Here is a 19,312-nt window from a genome sequence, read left to right on the forward strand (position 1 = left end):
AGGAATACACACACACTATATATACACATATATATGATACACACATGCAAACTAAACGTTTGTAACTTTCTATATCTATCAATATACAGTGGAACCTCAGGATTCAACTCAGTTCTCAAGTTTAATTTGTTCCAGAAGGCTGTTTGAGAAACAATTTGTTCAAAAACAGAATTATTTTTTCCCATTAGAAATCATATAAATTGAATTAATCCATTCCAGACCCCAAATGATTCCATTTTAACCTTTCTTATATGCTGTACATGTGTAATGTACTGTTTCATCTATAAACAAACACTTTTCTTAAATTTATCCAACCTCCCCAACTGGCCTTAAACTAATCACGTTCAGCACTGGTTACAGGGGTCTCTCAGGGAGTCAGCACGGCACCTTTGCTTTTTCACTTTTCTGTCACCAGCTAACTGCTTTTCCTTTATCCAACAAGTTTTCTACCTTGTGATCACTGCCTGTGATCATTGCTTCTTTCACACCTTAGCAACATTAGCATTCTTGATAGCCCCTTTTTTTTAAAATATATATTTATTGATTTCAGAGAAGAAGGGAGAGAAGAGAGAGAGACAGAAACATCAATGGTGAGAGAGAATCATTGATTGGCTGCCTCCTGCATGCCCCCAACCGGGGATCGAGCCACAACCCAGGCACGTGCCCTTGACTGGAATCGAACCCGGGACCTTTCAGTCCACAGGCTGATGCTCTATCCACTGAGCCAAACCAGCCAGGGCGATGGCCCTTGTTTTAAAATTCAAAACAAACATAGAAAAATATTCATAGAACAATTTACTGAGAAGTTAGGAAGGCAAGGTAGAGCTGTTAACTGACTTTACTGGCCCACTCTCTCCTTTGTGGCCTTGGAGATGGTTTTTGTCATGCTAGTGTATCGGCATGAAAGGGTTAAGTTAAAACAGACATCCCCCAAAAATAAAGGTCAGAGTCAGAATTGTTCGAGATGGGAGAACAGAGGTCTGACAGTGTAATGAAAACCTTGGGCTTACCAATACCTCCAATTTCAATCCAACATCACAGCTTTTTCTCCTTTGACTGGCTTCCATTGTCCATAATGTATTTATTTATTAGATCAATTTCCCCCATACAGAACCAATCTCCTGCCACCACCCCCACTACTGCACGCACGGACACTACCTTCCTCACCATGTCGGGGTTCTCATCTGTGGCTCTAGGCCACCTCCGCCCAATTAAAAACAAGCCCCCTCCTCTCCCCAGTTGGATTCTATCATCTCAAGCTGGGCTGTCACCACTCCCTGCAGTCACCTTCCTTATCCTGCTCGGACTCCCTCCTCACCCCACTCAGTCTCAATAACCTGCTGCTGTCCCTCCACTCCCACATCCTCAAATGCCCTCTTCACTGGCTCAGGACTCAACGGCCACTCAGACTCTTCCTCACCCTACTCAGGCTCTGACAACCCATACTGGGCTGCAGCCACCCTCTCTCCATGTGTGTTATTACCTGCTCATGCTCCAACATCCTGTGCCAGCCCATAAGACCCCTCCTCCCACTGTGCTGACACCTGGTTCCAGGCCACCACCACCACCCCCTCCCCCGTACACATCTACCTTGCTTGGCCTCACCTAATGGCTTTTGGACAGAATTATTCAGAAAGAAAGCAAGAACAACACAGTCATGCGTGGCTTATCCAAGGGCTATGTGTTGAGAAATGCACTGATAAGTCATTTTAGTGTTGTGCCAACATCATAGCATGCTCTTACATAAACCTAGATTGTACAGCTTACTACACACCTGTCTTTTTACTTCATAAACTTAAAACTTTTATTTAATATTTATTATTTACCATCATCACAGCAAAATGTTTCTTAGAATACAATATATAATATGATCAAATTATGAATATTTCTCCAGGTTTGGAATTTTTTAAAAATATATTCATTTTACTTTATTATAAAAAATTAGCAAGAAACAAGGGCAAAATTAGTCTATAATCCCATCATTTAATCAAGTCAATGTTTCCATTTAACCCAGTCACCTTTGGTCCCTGGTTCAGGACTCAACAGTCACTTCTGGTCCCTGTGCATATGGTGAGGTACATCATGGATTGATAAAAATTATATCATGTGTGAGTAATTCACACCGGGAAATGATTATCCCTTAATTAAACAAGCACCTCACTTATAAAGAGAGCTAAAGAGACATCATCATGGGAACAGAAATGCAATCAATAACAAATTTGGCAGATATATGCAGACTGGGACCTTATAATGAGCGTTTTCATGTTGGCACATTATAATTTTAAGCACTGGCAGCTACAGTCTCCACTTACCCTTTATATATTAGTGAAGGCATGTGGAAAATAGTTGAAACTCTCTCTGAATCTAGTATGTGTATATTTTATGGTACTTACTGTATTGTTTTTATTTATTGACTGAATTTATTGGGGTGACATTGGTTAATAGAAGTATACAGGTTTCAGGTGTACAATTCTAACACATCATCTGTACGCTGTACTATGTGTTCACCACTCCAGGTCAAGTTTCCTTCTACCGCCATTTATCCCCCCTATAACCTCTTCTACCTCCTCACACTCAATATTCTTTCTTTAAAGCCTTACTCTATAAGCTATTTTCTATTTTTAAAATTTTGTTTTTAACTTTAAACTTTTGGTTAAAAATTCAGACACAAACACACACATTAGCCTACGCCTACAAAGGGTCAGGATCATCAATCTCGCCGTCTCCCCCTCCATATCTTGTCCCACTGGGAGGTCTTCCGGGACCATGACCTGGGGAGCTGTCACCTCCCATGAGAACAATGCCTTATTCTGGAACCCCTCCTGAAGGACCTGCCCGAGGCTCTTCTTGAAGAGGCGTCACTCTTCAGACTATGTCCATGTGGTTTGTTTTTTTTCATCACAGAATTGCTGTAAGCAGATAATGCACCATGAACATTCCTCTCTATTAACAAAAACCTTTTGATGTTTGAGTCCATGTTTTCAAATTTTTTAAGGAGCTTATTGAAATCTACAAAAGCTTCTGCTAAACCCTTCACTAAGTTTTTTTCTATGTTAAGAATAGTTTGTTGATTTTAAGAAAGAGAATCATTGATTGGCTGCCTCCTGCATGTTCCTACCAGGAATGGAGCCCACAACCCGGGCATGTGCCCTGACCGGTAATTGAACTGACAACCTCACGGTGCATGGGATGGTGCACAGGTCGACCGACGCCCAACCAACTGAGCCACAGCAGCCAGGGCTTCACTACATTTTCTTGGGGGTTCTTCTTTTTCTCCTGCAGTTTCCTTTCCCTTGCCTCTTCTTCGGCTATGCATTTCTGTTCTAACAACTCATTAGTCAATTCCTCAGGAACCATCTCTAGAAGCTCCTCCACTTCATCCTCATCACACAGGTTCAAGCTGTTTGCCATCTCAACCACAGCATCGTTGATTTTTGCAGCCTTCTCATCCTTGGCAAATTCTTTGAAGTCATAAATGAACCTCTTGAGTGTCTTCTTCCAGATGCCATTTATACACTGCTTGGTGACATCACCTCAAGCCCAAGCAAGGTCCTGATGCAGTCAGAAGATGCTGCAATCCTTCCTTCCAAAACTGCAGCAGTGTCTTCCTCAGTTGTAAAGGTCCTCCTCAGGCAGTAGGCCTTGAAAGCTGCTATGACTCATTCCTTGGGTCTGAGTTGGAATTTGGAGGGAGCAACACCACTTTGATGTTGTATCGATAAAGCTCTCTCTCCTGGGAGCATGCCCGTGCCTTTCCCTTCCCCTTTTCCCTCCCCATTCCAGCCCCAGGCACCTTACCATTAGCTGCCTCGCTCCCAAGATCCAAGGGCCCTTCCTTTACCTCCTTAACTCATTTCCTAAGTCCATTTCTTCCAGGAATTACTTTTCCTAAATCTGTAATTTATCCAATAAATGTTCTCTTAAAGGAAAAAAAAAAGACTACCAATGAAAGGATATTCAGGAGCATCCTATATAATAAAATTCTAATATGCAAATCGACCAAACAGCAGAACGAACAGTCACTATGACGTGCACTCACTACCAGGGGGTAGACGCTCAACGCAGGAGCTGCCCCCAGTCAGCTTCTTATCGGCAGTGTGCACTTACTGATATGCTTGGAGGCTCTGAGGTTCTCACTGTGCCCCGAAGGGTTTCAATGTGTGGCCTGCAATGCTGCTCACAAGCAAAACTATTATTCTGTCCTTAAAAGATTTCAAACCTAGCTGCTATTGACTTGGCCTCCTTATGGATGAAAGTACTTCCAGGCATTTGTTTCCAAAATAAGGAGGTATCAATGACCCCTGCGAACACCCCCATCTGGGAGGAAGCTGCCCCCGAGTTCCTGCCCCAATGCCAGACAATCCAGTTCCTCCCCATATATTCTCTGGGTTCCCCAAAGCTGCCACCCCAGCACTGGAGCCAGAAGGATCGAGCCTGAGTAAGTCCTCCTAAAGGGTCTCCTGTAGCCTCTGTCACTTAGCCACAATCCCCGCTGGTTTTCACAGCCCGAAGTTACAGGACTTCTCTTCGCTCTGGAATCCTGGGCTGGGTGTCGGGTGTGGGACTGGGGCTGGGACTGGGACCCCTTGCTTCTCATGGGGGAGCTCCACAGCCTAGATATCCCACTCAAAAAAACACTATAAGTGGGTGTCAGACCAGCCTATTCTGTGCCTCCACCCCTCCTACCAATCTCAATGTACTTTCTTTACTTCTCTAGTTGTAGGACTTCCATTCAGCCAAATTTCATGTGGTTCTGATGATGGTTGTTCTGAATTTTAGTTGTAATTTTGATGTGGTTGTGAGAGGCAGCAAGTTTACTTACGCTGCCATGTTGGCTCTCTAGGCCTAATCTTGTCCTTTAATATTGCAAACAAACTTTTTGCTTTAGCTGATTGTCATGGTGCTGATGGGAATACACTTCTGTGTCTGGTCATCAATCTAAGTCATTAGAAATTTCTCCATGTCTGTTATAGGCCCTTCTCTAATTTTTGTTAATCCTGTTGCCTTTAACAAAGCAGATCCTTTAGCTTCCATCACTTTATTCTTCTTCAAGATCATAGCTATGGTGGAATGACACATGCCCAACCGGTGAGCAATAACCATCCTGATTTTCCACCTTCGTAGTCCTTAATGAATTTTAATTGTTTCCAGGTCAATCACTCGATGTGGTCTCTGCTGACAACATTAGCATGGATTTTCTATGTTTAGGGTACAAAATTAAAATAGCACAAGGTAGACCTGGCCAGTGTTTCTCAGTGGTTAGAATGTCAGCCCACACAAGAAGGTCCTGGGTTTGATTCCCAGTCAAGGGTTATAGGTTATGGGTTCGCTCACACCCCCACCCCCATTGGGCTCATTTCGGAGGCAACCAGTCAATGTGTCTCTTTCACATCGATGTTTCTCCCTCTTCCACTCACTGAAAAGCAATTGGAAAAAAAAAAAAAAAAACACAAGTCAAGCACAGGAAAAAATAATGCAATCAAGAGCCAAAGCAATCCTGAGAAGTTTGTTTTACAGCAAGCTTCTTTTATAAGTACACTCCAAAATGATTAAAAAGTATCTATATATATATATAAAAGCCTAAGTGGCCTTTATGACCAAATGACCAGAATGACCAGTCGCTATGACAAGCGCTGACCACCAGGGGCAGGCGCTCAACACAGGAGCTGCCCCCTGGTGGTCAGTGAGCTCCCACAGCCAACCTCCCGCGGCCAGCCAACCCCGCAGTCCCTCCCCACAGCCAGCCGGCCCACATCAGCCCCTGGTGCTAAACCATTCATAGACGACCTGCTTTTGGGTCGGGGTTTCGTATGTAGCAGAGCAGCTCCCTCACTGCAATCTATTGAAAGTCAGCCCTTGACACAAGGGTTTTGTCTCGCTCCCATCCTCTCCCTTCCCCGGGGGCCGCCCACCCACCACAGTGGTGGCGCGGTGGCGAGGGAAGGAGGAAGGGGGGAGGCAAGGAGCCACGCGGTGGTGGGGTGCAGACGGCAGTGTCCGTTCCTTCCACACCCAGCCCAGCAACTGTCACCCCCTCTCCTGACCCCGCTGGGGCCTTTGGGCCCCGGGCTGGGACAGGGAACTGGGGGTGGGTGGCGGCAGATGTGGATCCTTTCCCGGGGGGCCAAGGGCCGGCTCCCTCCTTGGGGCCGGCGGCCAACCTCCCGCAGTCCCTACCCCAAGCCCGCAGGCCCCAATCGGTCCTGATCACTGGCCAGGCCTAAGGACCCCACCCGTGCACAAATTCGTTCACCGGGCCTCTGGTAGTATAATAAATACATTAACAAGTAACAGTCATTTATAATCAAGTATTATATACTGTACATAATTGTATGTGCTTTGCTTTTATACAACCAGCTGAGCAGGTTTATTTACACCAGCATCACCACAAACACGTGAGTAATGTATTGCACTATGATGTTACCATGGCTACAATGTCACTAGGAGATAGAAATTTTTCAGCTCCATTGTAATCTTATGGGACCACTTGTATATGTGATCCGTTATTGACTGAAACGTTATGCGGTGCATGGCTGTATTTGTATTATCATTCTAATCTCAAATATATCTCTACCTATCCACCAATCATTGATAAATATGTACTGGGAGATATTTGGAATGATGCTCACTAAATGATGTTTATTTCTAGGCTGTACAAATTTTAGATAATTTCTTCCTTCTTTGTACCTTTTTCTGTATTTCTTAGATTATACTTTGTGTCATTTTTTATTAAAGTAGACATTTTTCTTAAAAAATTGAATACACATATAAAGATAGAGTCTCAGATATATTTAAGGAAACATTGGTAAACATTTTTCAATAGTAAAATACTATATACAATTTAGATGTAAGTTTAGTTATGGTAAATCCATACAGTTGCATACTAAGTAACATAACATAGAGGATACCTAGGGACATGTAAAAATAATGATCACTATCAAGTTAAAAAAGGGTATTATACAACCATAGTGGTTATGAAGTATTTTAAAAAGAAAATATAGATTCAGTAAGTATTTATATTCATAGAAAAAAACTGGAAGAATAGACAACAAAATGTTAATCATAGTTATTTCTAGGCAATGGGATTACAGTTATTTTTCTTTATGTTTATATGAGTCTTGTAATACACACACACACACACACACACACTCTAGAGGCCCGGTGCACAAAATTCGTGCACAGGTAGGGTCCCTAGGCCTGGCCAGTGATCAGGGGTGATCAGGGCTGATCAGGGCTTTCGGGCTGCTGGCCAGGGCCTTCCTTCTCTGACTGCCAGCTGCTAGCCAGGGCCTTGGGGCCTTCCTTCGTTCCATGTCGCCCCTGGTGGTCAGCCCATGTCATAGTGAGCGACCGAACTCCCAGTCAAACTCCCAAGGGGACACTTTGTATATTAGCCTCTCAGATAGATAGATAGATAGATAGACAGACAGATAGATTAGTTATATTGCAAAAGTTGTTTTGCAAAACATAATGACAAGAACACAAAATTTTATCAGGGTGAAGATCAACTACATGATATATGGATTTTTTTTTTAATGTAGGAGTAACCACAAAGAAAACACAAATAGAATGTATAACTTCAAAACCAGTAGAAGAAAAAAAGAGAATTAAAAAAAAATCAATCAATCCAAGGCAGCAAGAGAAAACGGTAAAGCAAAAACACAGTAAAGACACAAAATTTAGGGGGAAAGATCAATAATAAATTAAGCAGAATAAACTCACTAATTAAATAAACTCACTATATGCTATCTGTAAAGACATCCCAAACTAATAATATCAAGGTTGAAAGAATAAAGATATATAAAACAAATATAAGTAAAAAAAGTTATTTGGAAATGACAGCTAATAATGTAACATACATTAACATACCCTTATTAAGGTGGGAATGCTTGCCATATTTGTTCCTCGTGTGTTCTGGTTGTGTTTTGTAATTAAAAACTAAAAACTTGAGAAAATAAATGTAAAGCCACTCCCCAACAAAAATGCTTTTTTTTATCAATGGTTACTCATGAGTGAATAACAGTTCTGTTCATCACTGTGTCTCTAGAACGTAGCATCTGTAGTTACTCAACATTCTCTATATTGGCTGGATTGCTTTAATCCCCTGCTCTGAATTCCCAACGTTTCCATATTTCTCTCCCTTTGGTGCCAGGATTTAGTCACCTGAGTAGAGAAATCAATAGCTGTACATTCTTAGCTGAAAGCTCATCATTGCCTTTTGGATTCCAAATTGAATTCTGGCATACAATGTACTGTTCAAAAATTAGCCCCATTCTATAACACAATAAAAGAGAAAAAACACACCACATACCTGCCATCTTTCAGCGTGTTAACAATAAATCGGTTAATCTGGCAAATACAGTTGCTAGACAATCGTTCATCTTCAACAAGAATGTTCAACTGTGTTGCCAACATAAAAGCTGAAAAGCAGAGATTACTTTAGTCTCCAAAACATTTTAGCCATGACAATCTGAAAGCTGATCACACCTGTACTAGCAAAGAATCATGCCTTAAATTAAAACTAGTTCCTGAAATTAAAACTAGTCAGACTCTGCATAGTGAAAAACAGTATAATTTGCTGTGCATTAAACAACTGCTGCTACTCTGAAATGTATGCATTTCTTAAAGCAACCCAAGTCATTTTTTTCCATCATTCAGGTCTCATGACAAAGACTAAAAAAATCTTTTCTAGGTCCTTCACATTGTGACTAGAGATAGCAAGCATATATTCTGCAAATTCTCTCCTTTCTCCCAGGTAAAGCTTCCAACACGGAAATAAAAACCCATAAAGGCAAGTATAGGACAGCTAACCCATCATATTCACGAAATGTCAATATCATCCTGAGGGAAATTAATCAAAGAAAGCATAGAGCACCAGTTAGAGAGAATTAATTAAGCCAAGTGGCAGCTTTCCACTAGATCCAGTCTATTGTTAGAACGCTCTCTGCCAGGTGCAATTCTGTCTGAATGAATTACATAGCCAAGCAAATGCAGACTTCTAGAATGCCCCAAATTACTGCAATCGTAATGTTGGGTATGCTTTCATTACTTAAATACAAATTCTGAGATTTATACATCATACTTACAGGATAGAGTGTTCACCCCATCACTCATAAGCAGTCGATAACGGGGCGGACTGTTCCCTGTAGTGATGGGACGGATGTTCTAGAAGAGAAAACTCCGTTCATTAGCCAGCTTGTCTGCCCAGTCCCCAGGGATAAGTAACCCTAAGTGGCAGGAGAGTAGGCTTGCCATTAGATCAACACAAACTGAACTGCTTGCTCATTCTCTCAACATTTAAATCCAAGTAAAAGAAAATCAGTTTTGATGATTGTCCCACCAACCTCTTTCCACTAATATTATGAAACAAACATAGATGAGAATAAAATGTTGCCAATACTCTTGTGTTCTCTTCCCTAACTCCAATTTGTTGAAAACCAACTCTAAAAAAAATATATAACAAAGTACCTAATATATGCAAGGTACTGTGTAGGAAACATACTAAAAATACAAAATGAAAAAAAAAAAAATCGTACCCTGAAGGGGCTTATAATGAGGGTAGAGATGGAGGCCGAGAGACATAAGAGAAGTGTGCACATAATGACATGGGGCAGAACTGAGACATTTATTCCAACTGGAAGGAAATCAGAGGAAGCTTTAAGTGAAATATGTAAACAGAGCCTTACGATCAAATAAGCCTTGAGACAACTGGCTAACAGACAGAACCTGCAGGTATAATCCATGATTCTGCTTCTATTGATTTTCTAAATTCCCACGAAAATTTGAGAACCCCTTAAATGACAGGGTTAACAAAGAATGTTCTTGTTTGGTTGGGGGTTTTTTTGTTTTGTTAATTCTCACCTGAGGATATTATTTGCATTGATTTTTACAGAGAGAGTGGAAGGGAGAGGGAGAGACAGAGAGAGAAACATTGATGTGAGAGAGACACATGGACTGGTTGCCTCCTGCAAGTGCTCTGACCCGGGCTGGGGATCCAGCCTTCAATTGAGATTGTGCCCTTGACCTGAATCGAACGTGCGGCCCTTCTACTGAGCCAAACCGGCCAGGGCTAATGAAGAATTTTAAGCAGACAAGTTCATTTTACAGAGAGGCAATATGTAAGGCAGATTTGAGCAAGACAAACCTAAGGGCAGAAAGATAAGGAGGCAGATATAATGATTGCAGCACTACAGCATCCATTAATTGTGGAAAGAACAGAGGGGCGAAATCTCAGATTTGAATCTCCAAAGGTCTCCCTCTGGCTAAACTAACATGTATATTTTTAAAAGCCTGGTTCCTTTCTCAGGGTTATAACATCAACTGGCCTATTTTTTGTGATGGAGAGAATTTCCTAAAGTGAACAAATCTTTATGTCCTTCATCGAATGTAATTTACGATTACATGTAAATTTAAAAACTGCTTGACATAAAATATATATAGTTACTTACAATGACTTGGAGGATGGGTTTTATGGATGTCTCTCCGTGTTGCATTATGGCCTAAAAGAGTAAAAACAGATTTTTGTGAGATACGAGCTCAAATCATGATTAAAACTGGACATATTTTAATAACAACATAAATTGATGAACAAAAACAGATCCAGAGACAGAGAAACATCTATCAGACCGTCAAACCTCAGAGGGAAGGTAGGGGAGGGTGGGGGTTAGGGGGAGAGATCAACCAAAGGACTTGTATGCTTGCATATAAGCCTAACCAATGGACACAGACACCAGGGGGGTGAGGGCATGAGTGGGGGGTGGGGGGACAATGCGGGGGTAAGGACACATATGTAATACCTTAATCAATAAAGAAAAAATAAATAAATTTTTTTTAAAAAAAGAAAAAGACTCAAGCTGCTGAACACCCTAAAAAACACAAAACTGGACATATTTTTACAGTTTAGCATGTGTAATAAACTATACATAACAGAGCCTTTTGGGGGCTTATCATTTGAAAATCTAGGTTAAGTTTTATCACTCTGGACAAATTATAAAATTATAAAAGTGAGATACATGCTTAACAACAAGGATACACTCACTACATCTAAAATACCGGCATCACATAACAACACATTAATTCTCTATAGTGCCCATTACTAGGGAATTAAGTAAATATGCTAAAATCTTAAAACAGAGTATTATAAACACTTAAAGAGAAGTTACTTATATAATACTGGCTGCCTCTTTTTAAAAAATATATTATTTTTATTGATTTCAGAGAGGACGGGAGAGGGAGAGATAGAAACATCAATGATGAGAGAGAACCATTGATTGGCTGCTTCCTGCATGCCCCCCACTGGGGATTGAGCCCACAACCTGGGCATGTGCCCTTGACCAGAATCAAACCTGGGACCTTTCAGTCCGAAGGCTGATGCTCTATCCACTGAGCTAAACTGGCTAGGGCTGGTTGCCTCTTTTTTTTAATTAAATTTATTGGGGTGACATTGGTTAACAAAATTATATAGGTTTAAGACGAACAACTCTACACCACACCATCTGTACATTGCATTGTGTGTTCACCACAAGTCAAGTCTCCTTCCATCACCATTTATCCCCTTTTTACCTTCTTCTATTCCCCTCCACCCCCTTTTCCCTCAGGTAATCACCATGCTGTTGTCTGTGTCTATGAGGGTTTTGTTTGGTTTTTTGTCTAATTCCTTTACCTTTTTCTTTTTCTTTTTTAATATATATTTTATTGATTTTTTACAGAGAGGAAGGGAGAGGGAGAGGGAGAGAGAGTTAGAAATATCGATGAGAGAGAAACATCGATTCAGCTGCCTCTTGCACACCCCCTACTGGGGATGTGCCCGCAACCGGGGTACATGCCCTTGACTGGAATTGAACCTGGGACCCTTCAGTCCGCAGGCTGAGCCAAACCGGTTAGGGCTCCTTTACCGTTTTCACTCAGCCCCACAAACCCCTTACCCTCTGACAGCTGTCAGTCTGTTCTCGATGAATGAGTCTCTTCCTATTTTGTTGGGTGCCTCCTGTAAGAGGAACTAGGTGAGTGGGGAGACATTGTGAGGCAGACTGCACTGAATCCTCCTTTATACCTTTTGAATTTTAAATCTCACGGCTCTATTAGCAATTATAAAAATTATTTCAACAGCTCTGGTCAGTGTGGCTGTTGGTTGGGTGTTACCCAGGTATACACCAAAAGGTTGCCAGTATGATTCCTTCTCAGGGAACATTCCCGGGTTGCAGGCTCCATCCCCAGCAGGGAGCATGCAGGAGGCAGCCAATCAATGTTTCACTTTCACATTGTTTCTCTTTCTTTCTCTTTCTCTCTCTCTCTCCCTTATTCTCTCTCTAAACATAAATAATAATAATTTCTATAGAAAAAACTATCAAGCAAGTTTTAGTTTGTTTTTAAAAAGCCATCACGTAAAGATAACCATAAGAAAAACTAACAATCGGTTTTCTGACCTCTGCTTCTGCCCATACTGAAATAAATGATACCAGATTAGCTCTTCAAACATAAGCTAAAACATTGGGCAAAAGTATGTAAACTGTTCTCATTGCCAACAACAGGGAAAGCAAAACTGATGCTTGAAAAAGGGGAGACAAATGTGGTGAGCCCTATGATCACTCAGGCTTTCTTTCTGTACTTTGGGGACCATCGTGCAGGGAAGGGAACCCGAGAAGAACATGGAAGTCCTACTGAGTACAGATCAGAGTTCAGGGAGGTGAGTTAGCTGGACTTGGTAGATGCGGAATACCAGAGGGAGGAGCTACTAGTACACAGAGAAGCTTCAATAACCTACCCGGCTGAATTGTAATTATGCATATACAAAGTGAGGCTCCGCAAGGCCAGGCAAAGAATAAGCATTCAGAGAGCTATATGCTGAAAAATTACTGGAGCCTACAAAGGCTATCATACATTTGTGTTCCAACCAGCCGGAGTGGAAAGAACTCAATGAACATGGTGCATTCAGCAGACACCTCAGAAAGGCCATGATTTAGAAATAAGACTAAACTCAGTCCAGAGTAAAATCTACTCCAGACCCACTCCATCTCAAAAGGATGAGATGATCTGCAAGTAAATTAACAGCCTGCTAGACAACTCCATATTTATCTAAAGAAATATACATAATCCTGACACTAAATGTAATAGTCATAATGTCTAGTATCTAGTCAAAAATTACTAGACATTCTTTTATTGAATACCATCCACCACAGCACAAAAGGCTAAATGTGGTCCGATAACATTAAATATTGTTACAGTTGCTTTAAGGTCAAGCTGAACCTGCTGCATTTGTGCACACTGGTGCAAGACTTACATGTTTATCTCTCCACATTGGTAATTCATTATAAATGTCTACGTATTTTGGTTTTGGAGGACGAACAGGATTTGAAATAGATGAAAGACCTTTGGAAATCAAGGGTTCTGGAAAATTATCAGTCACTTGTATAACCTTGGATGCCATATTCAACAGGCTGCAACTTTCCAAGGAATGTGCTAATGGCTGAACTGGCAAGTTATTTTGCAGCATCTGAGCAAAGCTAGAGACCTGGAAGCTCTGAAACCAGTCATTGTTGGCAGACAGTTTCTCACCAAAACTGGCCTTCCTATCTGCTAGTAGGCTGGACACCCAAGGCAGGCAGCTCAAGCCGGGGCCATAGGCCATGGGGCTTGCTAGCAGACCGTTGCTTCAGAATACACATTTTTTAAAATATATTTTTTAGTGATTTCAGAGAGGAAGGGAGAGGGAAAGAGAGATAGAAACATCAATGATGAGAGAGAACCATTGATCAGACGCCTCCTGCACCCCCCTACTGGAAATCGAGCCTGAAACCCCAGCATGTGCCCTGTGAATCTAACCATGACCTCCTGTTTCATAGGTTGACGCTCAATCACTGAGTGATCCAGTGTGCCAGTGTGGATGGAGAGAACTAGATATAGGTAAGAGATATATGTGGAAGAAAAGTGCATGTGACTTGGTGATGGACTGGACATTCAGGGTGATGTAGGAAGCATGATTCCTCAGTTTCTGGCTGGCATAATGTAAAGGACATCAGTACAATTCATCCAGATAGAGAACGCACGGGTACAATTCATCCAAACAGAGAACGGGAGGAGGCCCTGATTTGGGAAGATAATGGATCTGCTTTGGGACGTGCTGAATTTAAAATGCCATGAAGATACCAGGTGGGCAGGGAGATTACAGAGGTTGTCTTTCATCGTTAAGGTCCTCCCGACAAAGGAATCTGTGAGCAATTAACAAGAGATTGGGGGAAAAGAGGGCCTAGAGCCCAGCCTAGTGTCAACAAACATTTACAAAGCGGGAATGCCAATAAGATGGGGAAAGACCAGCCAAAGGAGCTACAAGAGCCAAAAGGAAAGAGTGTCACCCTTAGGAAGCAATACTCCAGGGACTCAAACACTCAGGAGAACTCTACTAAACTGAAAACTAAAAAGTGTCCGTTGGATTTAGCGACTTGGAGGCACTGTTAATTTCAGCCACGGTTATGTCTACAGTGATCAAGGGGTGACTGATTAGAGTGGGTTAAAGGGCTGATAATGAAATAGCTGAAAACAGACAACTCTGGAGAAGTCTGGCTGTGGATGAAGGGGCGGAGAGCGGCCGTGGATGGGAGGGGGTGGAATCCACAGCTTATTTTGTTTCGTATTCTTAAGCAGGAAAACGTAAGCATGTTTAAAAGATAGGAAAAATTCTCCCAAGAAAGGGTGATGACTCTAGGGAATGACCCGACGGTTCCCCCGTCCCCGCTATCTCCCCCTCCCGCGTTCTCTCCCCATCGCCCCCAGCTCCTCTCCCCCTTCTCCACTACGCACAGCCCCAAGACCCACGCCACCCGGGCCCGCCAGCCCCGCTCGCAGGCGTCTCCTCACCGCAATGGCCCCTTCGCTCAGGTGTCCCCCCATGACTCCGCCGCGCCAACTCCCGCGTTTCTGATCCTCGGATGCACCGGCTTCACGGCCCGGGTCCGGCGCGCTCTAAAGCAATTGGCCCGAGGAGCCGCGTACGCCACTTCCGCCTCCTGACGTGCGCACGGCGCAGGGGCGGGCCTAGGAGCTGAGCAGCCACCGCATTGGCCGAGGCAGGGCGGGAGGCCCACGTGACCCTCCGGAGCCCAGGTTCCGGGCCGCTTCCCGGGAAAACTGGGCCCGCAAGGCGGGGAGCTGAACTGCCGGGCGCGCCAAGGGTGACGCGAACGCCGCTACTGGCCCCGGGGACCAGTTCCGGGGGCTTTGCTGGCGGGCTCTCGGGAGCATGCCCGGCTCGGCCTGGAGCGGGCAGACAGCCTGGTAACCCAGAGCAGAGTTAGAGCTGATGCCCCGCTGCTAAATGTAGTAAAAGCTGTGTGTGGATCCTGAGCTTAGCACAGTGGGAGTTTCTGAGCGTAAATTAGACCCGGTTCCTGACCTCAGAGGCGAGCCGTCTGTCGAGGGAGCTTCCACTGTGAGTAGCCCTAACTCCAGGTACACATGGTATCGGCCCCCGGAAAGAGACAAGTGTGCCGGAATCACACAGATGGGAAATCAGGGAAGGCTTCCCGGAGGAGGTGCCACTTGAACTGAATCTTGAATGATGTGTGGACATTTGCCTTGTGCACTTAAAGTGAGAGTAGGGATGCCCCCAGGAAAATGAGTAACCTGTGCAAAAACTAGTAAGGTGGCCCTACCCTGTTTGGCTCAGTGGATAGAGCGTCAGCCTGCGGACTGAAGAGTCCCAGGTTCGATTCCAGTCAAGGGCATGTACCTTGGTTGTGGGCACATCCCCAGTAGGAGGTGTGCAGGAGGCTGATCGATGTTTCTAACTTTCTATACCTTTCTCTTCCTCTCTGTAAAAAAAAATAATAATAATTTTAAAAAAAAAAAGGACACCTCTTAAAAAAAAAAAAAAACTATCAGATGAATAGTCTGTCAAGCTGGGAATAGCTTTGAGTAGCTCAGGATAGTAGGTTGCAGAGGAAAAGTGATACTTGAGCTTTAGAAAGTAAACAAAATAATAAAGGGTTGTACCAGGCTTTCCTGAATTCTAGGAGAATTGATAAATTTGGAGGATGGATTGAATTGGGGGACAGGGCGAAGGATGGAGGGCATGGACACTTGTTAGGATACTCTGGAAAGAATGCCAAACAAGAGAGTGAGGCTTGAACTAAAGGCGATTGAAGGAGGGGGGCGGAGGGGAATGAACTATGTAAGAGATAGAAATATTTGTTAACTTAATATAGATCCTTCTACAGCATATAAACAAACCTATGCACAGAAATGGTGCCGTTTTGATTCACTGTCAGGGAAGAGTAGAAAGAAAAATCTCGGGCCCTGGCCGGTTAGGCTCAGTGAATAGAGCATCAGCCTGTGGACTGAAGGGTCCCAGGTTCAATTCCGATCAAGGGCACGGGCCTCTGTTGCAGGCTCCTGGCCCTGGTCGGGGGCATGTGGGAGGCAAACAATTGATGTCTCTCACATCAGTGTTTCTGTCTATCTCTCCCTCTCGCTTCCATTCTCTCTAAAAATCAATGGGAAAAATATCCTCGGGTGAAGATTTAAAAAAATAATAATAAAATAAAGAGAGAAAAATCTCAGATATCCCTCAGGTTTCTGGCTTAAGCGACTGGGATAGATGAAGGTCTAAGGCAGTGGTTCTCAACCTTCCTAATGCCACGACCCTTTAATACAGTTCCTCATATTGTGGTGACCCCAATTTCATTGTTACAAATTGGACATAATTAAAGCATAGTGATTAATCACAAAAACAATATGTAATTATATATGTGTTTTCCGATGGTCTTAGGCGACCCCTGTGAAAGGGTCGTTTGACCCCCAAAGGGATCGCGACCCACAGGTTGAGAACGGCTGGTCTAAGGGGACAGGGACGGTGGCTGTCTAGTCATGTAGCACAGTTCCTGGAACAGAGGAGGCTTTTCCGCCGAGGTCCAGCCCCAGCGGTCCAGGGGTTCCCAAAGGTGTGGACCGAGTCGGCGAAGAATGTCTTACACGGAGACTCCGTTCAGAACTCTCTAGCTCTCTTTAGTCCCCGTGGATCTTCCTGTGCCTGGCTGAGGCCACAGAGAAAGATCCTGAGGCAAGCTGAGCCTTTATTTTATAGTCAGAGGTAAACAAGGTAGTGGTCTCCATAGTTACACTGTTCTCGTGAGTTTCATTTGTTTTTGTTCTTGTTCTTGCTGCACTTCCCTGAGCCCATTAGCTTCCCAGGTAAGATCTAGGGAGCGTCATAAGGTCAAGCCTAATTATGCTTTAGAGGACTATGCCCTCTAAGCTGGGACTTGTTTGTGACTTTGCCACCAGGTCAGTCCGAGGTTTAACCCTATAGCGGCTCCCCACACTTTTCATAAACATTTCTTTTTTTTTTTTTTTTAAGAATTTTTTTAGAGGAAGAGGAAGGAGAGAGACAGAGAGAGAAACATAGATATGAGAAGGAAATAGCCATTAGCTGCCTTCCACAGGCGCCCCCTAATGGGATGGAGCCTGCAACCTGGGCACGTGCACCGACCAAGAATCCAACCAGCAGCCTTTCCATGCACTGAGCCACACCGACCAGGGCTAAACATTTCTAAGTGAAAGGACAGTTGAGTGAACTGGTATGAGAGAATGTAGATCCTTCTTCAGCATATAAATAACTATTGAAAAAGTTCACAAGAATAGCCTGGCCGGAGTGGCTTAGTTGGTTGAATATAGTTCTGTGCACAGAAAGGTTGCTGGTGTGATTCCCTGTCAGGGAATGTGCCTGGGTTGGGAGCTCCATTCCCATTAAGGGGTATGCGCACTGAGGCTGTCATCAATGTTTCTCTCTTACATCAATGTCTCTTTCTCTCATTCCCCTCCCTCTCCCTCTCCCTCTCCTTTTTCTACTTCCTCTCACTCTCCCTCCTTCTCCCTCCTTCCCTCCCATCCTCTCTCAATGCATGTCCTCAGGTGAGGACTAAAAGAAAAAGATCACAAGAATTGATTTTGTGGCTTCATGCTTGCTGGAATGAAATCTTGATTTGCTAGAACTACACATCAGTAGAAATCTGAGCTCCTTATTTTCTTACTCATTTTGTAGATCTAAAGTACCATGGATCTGCCTGTGGATGAGTGGAAATCATATGTACTTCAGAAGTGGTCTTTGCTCCCAAAATCCATTCAGGTCACAATTTGTACAGCAGAGACTTTGAGCGATATCTTTCTTCACTCCTCTTCGCTTCTTCAGTAAGTAAATGGAAGCTTTAACCAGGGAAATTTTGATCTGGAAAATGTTCCCGTTTGTCATTTGCTCTTAAGTTATCTTTTTGATGGAAGGATTAAATTCAGATTTTTATATTTTGGGACATTCAGCAGTTCTTGCTATTTCCAGTGTTTCCTAACCTACTATTATAGGAAAGGTAGGGATGCTATTTAGCTTTTTCGGTATCAATGTTATGTTTCAATAATCAGTGCCTTGCTATATCGTCACTAGGCTGTGAACATTGCCATTTCCCAGAGGTTGTAGTGGAGATTTACCAGCTGTACATAGAAATTGCTAAGTGCTCAAATTCGGAAAGGACCTTAGAGGATTAACTCCAGTATTTTTCAAACTCTCTTGACTACTCTCTTCAGTAAGAAATATTTTACATCCCAACGTGGTACACATACACATATAGAGAGAGAAAAACTGAAACAAGAGTTTCCTACAAGTTCAGTGAATTTTTATTGATCACCTATTTTGCGCCACATATTCTCTAAACCTGGTAAAAGACGTCAACCCGCAGATTCCACAAGCTTAGCAAATCCCAAACAGTGTAAACATAAATAATTTCGCACGAGGGACAGCAGACTCAAACTGCCAAAAACTAAAGAAAAAAGAAGAAATCTTAGGTGGCAGCCATCTCCTGGTTGGCACCATGGCTGCCCTCAGACCCTTGTGAAACCAAGATTATCAAAAAGAGGACCAAGAAGTTCATCTGCAGTCAAACCAATATGTCAGAATTAAGCGGAACTGGTGAAAGCCTAGAGGCATTGACAATAGGATGTGCAGAAGGTCAAGGGCCAGATCTTGATGCCCAGCCTTGGTTATGGGAGCAACAAGAAAACAAAGCACATGCTGCCCAGTGGCTTTTGGAAGTTTCTGGTCCACAGCTTCAAGGAGCTTGACGTGCTGCTGATGTGTAACAACTCTTACTGTGTGTGCTGAGATTGCACACAACGTATCCTCAAAGAACCACAAAGCTATTGTGGAAAGAGCAGCTCAGCTGGCCATCAGAGTTACTAATTCCAATGCCAGGCTGCACAGCGAAGAAAATGAATAGACAGATTGTGTATACATTGTATTTGTGTTAGGAAAACCATAAAATTCTAAAAAGAA

At 43.1% G+C, this 19,312-nt stretch overlaps 2 protein-coding genes across 6 annotated transcripts in view; one reads left to right on the forward strand and one right to left on the reverse strand.

Moving 5' to 3' along the window:
• The window catches only part of RPA1 (replication protein A1), a 53,593-nt gene extending 38,631 nt beyond the window's left edge, over positions 1 to 14,962 (reverse strand). Inside the window, exons 1-4 of one of the 2 annotated variants that reach the window (XM_070394066.1) lie at positions 14,854 to 14,962; positions 10,449 to 10,499; positions 9,087 to 9,165; positions 8,312 to 8,420 (exon numbers count right to left, since the gene is read on the reverse strand). In XM_070394066.1, the coding sequence (XP_070250167.1) occupies positions 8,312 to 8,420; positions 9,087 to 9,165; positions 10,449 to 10,499; positions 14,854 to 14,886 (272 nt within the window). In that variant the 5' untranslated portion in view covers positions 14,887 to 14,962. Of the gene's footprint in view, positions 1 to 8,311; positions 8,421 to 9,086; positions 9,166 to 10,448; positions 10,500 to 11,924; positions 11,970 to 14,853 lie in introns of those variants that run through there. The other variant, XM_070394067.1, reaches the window with a different exon arrangement.
• Positions 14,963 to 15,132: 170 nt separating this feature from the next.
• SMYD4 (SET and MYND domain containing 4) overlaps positions 15,133 to 19,312 on the forward strand; it is a 28,371-nt gene continuing 24,191 nt past the window's right edge. For 2 of the 4 annotated variants that reach the window (XM_070394219.1, XM_070394218.1), the window contains exons 1-2: positions 15,133 to 15,424; positions 18,035 to 18,180. In XM_070394219.1, coding sequence (XP_070250320.1) covers positions 18,047 to 18,180 — 134 coding nt within the window. In that variant the 5' untranslated portion in view covers positions 15,133 to 15,424; positions 18,035 to 18,046. The remainder of the gene's footprint in view (positions 15,425 to 18,034; positions 18,181 to 19,312) is intronic. The other 2 variants (XM_070394220.1, XM_070394221.1) reach the window with 1 other exon arrangement.

This window comes from Myotis yumanensis, unplaced genomic scaffold (genome assembly GCF_028538775.1).
Source record: "Myotis yumanensis isolate MYYU_CA2020_CCGP unplaced genomic scaffold, mMyoYum1.0.hap1 SCAF_16, whole genome shotgun sequence".
Lineage (NCBI taxonomy): Eukaryota > Metazoa > Chordata > Mammalia > Chiroptera > Vespertilionidae > Myotis > Myotis yumanensis.